The sequence below is a fragment of the Ursus arctos genome, unplaced genomic scaffold, assembly GCF_023065955.2.
Source record: "Ursus arctos isolate Adak ecotype North America unplaced genomic scaffold, UrsArc2.0 scaffold_26, whole genome shotgun sequence".
NCBI lineage: Eukaryota > Metazoa > Chordata > Mammalia > Carnivora > Ursidae > Ursus > Ursus arctos.
In genome coordinates, this window is record NW_026622941.1 from 39,034,962 (window position 1) to 39,041,828 (window position 6,867).

The 6,867-nt window shown below is 41.2% G+C and overlaps 2 protein-coding genes across 2 annotated transcripts; both read left to right on the forward strand.

Annotated features, from left to right (window-relative positions):
- Nucleotides 1–673: 673 nt before the first annotated feature.
- Nucleotides 674–1,606, forward strand: LOC113257476 (olfactory receptor 8S1-like). The gene has a single exon (XM_026501627.1). It carries the CDS (start codon nucleotides 674–676, stop codon nucleotides 1,604–1,606), a length of 933 nt encoding a protein of 310 aa, XP_026357412.1.
- Nucleotides 1,607–5,743: 4,137 nt separating this feature from the next.
- Nucleotides 5,744–6,667, forward strand: LOC113257375 (olfactory receptor 8S1-like). Its single transcript, XM_026501571.1, has one exon. The coding sequence runs from the start codon at nucleotides 5,744–5,746 to the stop codon at nucleotides 6,665–6,667; it is 924 nt and encodes a 307-aa protein (XP_026357356.1).
- Nucleotides 6,668–6,867: the final 200 nt, after the last annotated feature.

The following is a 6,867-nucleotide window of genomic DNA, read 5'->3' on the forward strand; positions in this document are numbered from 1 at the left end:
GTACTGTTATGACTTCACTTTACAGACAGGAAAACTGAGGTCCAGAACAGTTAAGTCACTTGTACAAGGTCTCACAATTAGCCGTGGAGCTGGGATGAACCTGGGCTGATGCTTACCTGTGACTACCTATGATTTTCATTCATACTCTAGGGTACAGCTATAAAGAACTATTCAGTTTCCTAATTCTTGACCTTTAAGCACACTTTTCTTTAAATTGACATGTCTTTTTAGAGGAAGCTTACATTTTCTTAAAATCTTGGTTCAAATACATCAATATTAACTCATTACTGAATCTTCCAAAATTCATCTTTATTTTTTTATAATATTTTTTATTATATTATGTTAGTCACCATACAGTACATCCCTAGTTTTTGATGTAAAGTTCCATGATTCATTACTTGCGTACAACACCCAGTGCACCATGCAATACGTGCCCTCCTTAATACCCATCTCAAAATTCATCTTTAGAACCGCCATTGCACCATCACCATGGTTTCTAATCGCCTGTCTTTACATACATAAAACTAGTGGCCTTGCGTAAAAGCTAAAAATATATTTGCTGATTAATAGTGATAATAAAAGAGAATCAATGCCATGTGAAATCTGATTGGAGGATAGAAGAAACTTCACTGCCATGGTTTTTCATGTAATTTTTAGGAAACAGCCTTCATAAATGGCCTTGGGGAACCACAGCACCATCACTGAATTCCTCCTCCTCGGGCTGTCTACCAACCCCCAGGTCCAGACTCTGCTCTTTGTGCTGTTCCTGAACATTTACCTATTGACCATCTTGGGGAACCTCATGCTGCTGCTGGTGATCAGGGCTGACTCTCACCTCCACACACCCATGTACTTTTTCCTCAGTCACCTCTCTTTCCTGGACCTTTGTTTATCTTCAGTTACTGTGCCCAGGATGCTGAGAGACCTCCTATCGGAAATAAAAACCATCTCAGTAAGGGGCTGCCTGGCTCAAGGCTTCTTTGTGTTTATCACTGCAGGGACTGAGGGCTTTCTGCTCTCGGTGATGGCCTATGACCGCTATGCTGCCGTCTGCAACCCTCTGCTCTATGGACAGATGATGAGGAAACAGCTCTGTGTACAACTTGTGTCGGGCTCATGGGGCTTGGGTTTTTTGAATGCACTTATCAACATCATCCTAGCTACTAACTTGGACTTCTGTGAGAGCCATATCATCAGCCACTACAGCTGTGAGGTGCCCTCTCTCTTTCCTCTGTCTTGCTCTGATATCTCCACCAACCTCATAGTACTGTTCTGCTCCACCCTTCTTCATGGGTTTGGGACCTTCTTCCCAATCATCTCATCCTATGCCTGCATTGTCTCTACCATCCTGAGTATCAGCTCCACCTCAGGCAGAAGCAAGGCCTTCTCCACCTGCTCCTCGCACCTTACAGCAGTGAGCTTCTTTTATGGCTCAGGGTTACTCCGCTATCTCATGCCAACCTCAGGATCCCCCCTAGAGTTGATTTTCTCTGTGCAGTATAGCGTGATCACCCCCATGCTGAATCCTCTCATCTACAGCCTCAAGAACAAGGAGGTGAAGGCAGCTATGAGGATACTGGGAACATATTTGCCACATTCCAGGTGAAAAAAGAGAAGCTAGAGGATAATAGAAAATCAGGATAATATGATACTATCCACACATTGTGTGAGTTGACTTTAATAAAAACTTTCTAGGTCTATATTATGTCAGATGTTATGAGATAAGTAAGCAGTGCATAAGAAATGAACATAGAGGTATTAGAAGGTTGTTACTTTAGTATAAATAGAGGGAAACAATGGGTTAAATAACTATCTCAATTCAGAAAAATGTGGTCATGAAAGTGTTGATTCATTATTCTCAGTACTCCCCAAATACTTACTTTGATCTTCTTATTAGTAAAATATGTGTGTCCTCAATTATGATTAGTAATTGAGTTTAGGGAAAGGCAGCGAAAGCCATACTTTACTCTTAAGTGAAGGTTCTGGGTGGTTGAGTAAAAATAGTAATAGACTTCAGCTATGTGGCAGGAGAATAATGAACTTCAACTGAGTGGTCCTTGGATATAGGCAAAAGGAACTGAAGATGCTGAAGAAAGTGAGTTCATGTATTGGGCCAGAGGACAAACTCAAATAAACCTTCCCAAGTCCTGTTGTTTCTTGCTATAATCTTTCTATGGAACCCTTAAATATGCTCATTCATATATGTATAATTTCTTGAATATATGTGTGAATAAATGTTATAATCATAATAACTAAAAACAAAATACTTTTTTAAACATATTATTTATTTGTCAGAGACAGTGAGAGAGGGAACACAAGCAGGGGGAGAGTGAGAGGGATAAGAAGCCTACCCGCTGAGCAGGGAGCCCGATGCAGGGCTCAATCCCAGATTCCTAGGATCATCACCTGAGCCGAAGGCAGATGCTTAATGTCTGAGCCACCCAGGCGCCCCAAAACAAAATACTTTAAAATACATACAGATTAACAAAGAAAGCAAACATTCTTTTTAAAAAGTGCTCTTGATTATTCCAAACACCCTTGAATTGTGTTTCCTTTGCTTATTTACTTGATAAGTAACAGTGGGGGAAAATATGATGCCGGAACAGTCTAGTTTGAGTGAAAGCCTAATAGTTTATTGTAAATAAATGGAAATTTTGATTTGTTTAACCGTCTATTTGTTCTTAAGACTATTTGTACTTAAGACTATAATACAGTCTACTTGCATTTAATACTATAATAAACTTTTACACAAATACTTCCAAATGGGAGTATTCAAAGTGTCACAGGGCACAGAATAGGACTCTAAGTACATACATAAAGCAAATGGATTTGGATAGACAGTTTAGGCAAAGAACTGTGCTTGTTAAGTTTTTCAGTCTTTTTATTTTTTTGATTAATAAATCACTTTTACACACCAAATTTGACCGGACTTGATTTTGCCTGAGAAGTCCCAAAGAGAAGACATAGACCTTAGAGTGTCATTTGAAAACTACTCTTTTCCTGCTTGGGAAGCCAGGCAAATACCCCTTTGGCCACTCTTTCTACTTTCAACTCCCACTAGACTCAGAAGAGTTTGGAATTAATGATTAAGGGTCATTGCATCACCCAGATGTTCCGAAGGCCAGACCTAAGAGATCCCACTCATCCTTATAAAAATCAATGTTGAAATAACATTTTTACTACTAAGTGTAACTTCAGTTTAAGACTATAAAAGCTGTTGCCCTCACCATGCCCTGGCCTGCCAAGGGCAAAGAATCAAACCAACCAGCTGCCTAAACATGACTGCTCTGTGAACTCATTAAACCTGAATAATGCTTTGTGTAACTGAGACATAATGTTAGAAAAAAGAAAAACTAAGAGTATGTGAGACTCTGAAAGAAAGAACTTTCCTGTCACAATATCAATTTATTAGTGTATAATTCAGTAAAGTGTTTCATCATCAATAAGATTTTATAAATTTTATCCTGGCACCAGACATAGAAGCTACTTTCTCCAGGTCATCTTCCTTCTCACTAAATGAGTCTAAATAAAAGTCCTGCCGCCAAATTGGAAAGCAGATTGGCTTATTGAACAGGATATACAGGTAATGTGCATTTGGGGTGTGGGAAGGATTTTGAGGCTGGGTTTGTGGCTAAGGAGTTAACAAGTAAGGAATCAGAACTTTCCCTTGGCTGAGCTCTGGACTTACTGGGAACGGTCAGGATAAGGAACTGGCTGGTCCATCCTAATAAGTCCTATGGATGACCCAAGGTCAGACTATAGAGTATAAGGCCAAAGCTGGAAGTCATTGGTAAATACTCAGTGTTCAAGCAAATAGAGCATTGTTGTAACCCAGACATAAAGACTTTGAGAAACAGAGGGACATGAGCACAGCTGGCCATGAAGGAGATATTTGGAGTATGAAGACTAGGACAGTGTCTCAGGATGAAAGTCATAAAGTTAATCTGTCTGTATGACAGAGGAATATAAAGGATTGGATATTCTACTCCTGTTTTAAACAGGCCCCTGAGTATGAGCAGAGAAAAGTTGGTGGGAGGAGCCTTCCTCCTGTGGGCAGGGAATAACAGCAGTGGGTGTTTCTACCAGAAGCTAGTTCTACAGGATGAATTCCCCAAGTTTTTTTCCTATACAGCCTGGGAGAGAGATCCAGAATGCGTGGTACTGGGCAGAGTCCTCTCTCCTGGCTGCTGCTCTAGCCAGGATACCCATTCAAGTATTCCCTGGCATGAAACCCTTTCAAGCTTTCCTCTTGCTTACTCTTCTTTTTTCTTTCTTTAAAGATTTTATTTATTTATTTTAGAGAGAGAGAGTGAGAGAGAGAGCACGAGAGCGAGGTGAAGGACAGAGGGAGAAGCAGGCTCCCCCCTGAGCAGGGAGCCGGCCGTAAGGCTCATTCCCAGGACTCCAGGATCATGACCTGAGCTGAAGGCAGACGCTTAACCAGGTGCCCCCTCTTGCTTACTTTTCTAGAGATTCCAGCCTGTTCTGAGATACACATCATCTTGGTAATGCTTTTCAGGTGGGACGAAAGGTCTACACTGAGTCCCAACCACTTTCTCTTCCCCTTATCATCATTTCTGCAGTCCTGCAGCTATGCCTATTAGCAGCAATTACACACCCTCCTCTCTAATTGCAAAGTGGAGACAGACTCAACACCAAAATAATTCTAAACTTCTTTTTTTAATGATTTTTTTATTATATTATGTTAGTCACCATACAGTACATCCCTGGTTTCTGATGTAAAGTTTGATGATTCATTACTTGCGTATAACACCCAATGCACCATGCAATACGTGCCCTGCTTACTACCCATCACCAGCCTATCCAGCAGAGGTGATGAGCAGAGGAGGAAAGCTACTGGTAATGGTTTCAAAGTGACTTCTTATACATCTCTTGATAAAGGCGTGTGAAGTAATATCAATGACAGCAGCAGCAACAGCTTTGGTTTTTGGAAGTGCTTCACTGTCTAGGCTTAAGTCTAAGCCTAGACTTAAAATCTCAAATAATAGGAAGAAGAAGGAGGAGGAAAAGTGGTAGAAATAGTATTAATAGTTAGAAGTAGGTGATTTGAAGAGCTTTATCTATAATTTCATATTTAATCCTAAAAACCCTCTGTGGTACTGTTACTATCTGCCTTTAATATGCAAGGATATTGAGGTAAAGAGCTTTACGTATCTTGTGCGAAGTCATAGCTAATTAGGATTTGAGGATTTGAACTTAGGTTAATACAGAAGCCCACATGTTTAGCCACTGTTCTGTGATGCACTCTTATTCCCTAGGCATCAGCTTTCAGAACTATCCATGTTTTAACTACCCGTGGACTGCACTCATTTTTCTCAGTCCTGAGCCTTTGCGTGCATTTTTATGCAAGCTAAATATGTGTCAGAAACACATTTCCGAGAGCAGTCATACACTTTCTTAAAAGTTTTGTCAAATATGCTCAATGTGCTATCATTATTGACCCTCATTAAATCACAATTGAGCTGCCATTGCATTAATTACAGGTATGCATTCTGTCTTCATATCCATGTTCTTCAATGGGCAAGGGAATAGGGACCATATTTTAATCATCTTTTTGTTTTAAGTTGTTGACACAAAACCCAGGTCACAATAGAAAGCAAAATTGTTTACTGAATGATAGTGGTATGAAAAGAGAACCAATGCAATCAGAAAATTCCTTGGGGGATAATAGACCTTTGGCTCCTACGCTTTTTGTACTATTTCTAGGGAAAGGCCTTTGTAAATGGACTTCAGGAACTACATCACCATCACAGAGTTTATCCTCCTTGGGCTCTCTGCCGACCCCCACATCCAGGCTGCACTCTTTGTGCTCTTCCTGGGGATTTACCTGCTGACCATCATGGGGAACCTGATGCTGCTGCTGGTGATAAGGGCTGATTTCCACCTCCACACCCCCATGTACTTCTTCCTGAGTCACCTCTCTTTCGTTGATATCTGCTTCTCTTCAGTCACTGTGCCCAAGATGCTAGAGAACCTTCTGTCTCAAAAGAAAACAATATCAGTAGAGGGCTGCCTCACTCAAGTCTTCTTTGTGTTTGTTGCTGCAGGAACTGAAGCCTGTCTGCTTTCTGTAATGGCCTATGACCGCTATGCTGCCATCTGCCACCCTCTGCTCTATGGACAGATCATGAGTAAACAACTGTATGTGCAGCTTGTGTGGGGATCATGGGGGCTGGGCTTTCTAGATGCATTCATCAACATCTTCCTAGCTATGAAGATGGTCTTCTGCAAGGCCCAAATCATCCCCCACTACAGCTGTGAAATGCCCTCTCTCCTCTCACTGTCCTGTTCTGATATCTCCAGAAACCTCATTGCCTTGCTCTGCTCCACTCTTCTGCATGGGCTGGGAACCTTCCTTTTGATCTTCTTATCCTATGTCCGTATTATCGCCACCATCCTGAGCATAAGCTCCACCTCAGGAAGAAGCAAGGCCTTCTCCACCTGCTCCTCCCACCTCACCGCAGTGACCCTTTACTATGGTTCAGATTTGTTCCGCAATCTCATGCCAAATTCAGGATCCCCTCTCGAGTTAATCTTTTCTGTGCAGTATACTGTAGTCACTCCCATGCTGAATCCTCTCATCTACAGCCTGAAGAACAAGGAGGTGAAGGCAGCTCTGATGAGAACTTTGGAAAAGTATTTGTAACATATCAGGTGCTGAAATGAAAACAGAAGATGGTGGAGAACTGGAATAAATCTGCATACAAAAGGACATTCAGTGAGTTTACAATAGTAAGGTGTACTTACAATGTCAGATGCCTCAACCTAAATTAAGAGTCCATTAGAAAATAACAGAGAGTAATTATATGATCCAGCCATTGCACTACTGGGTATTTACCCCAAAGA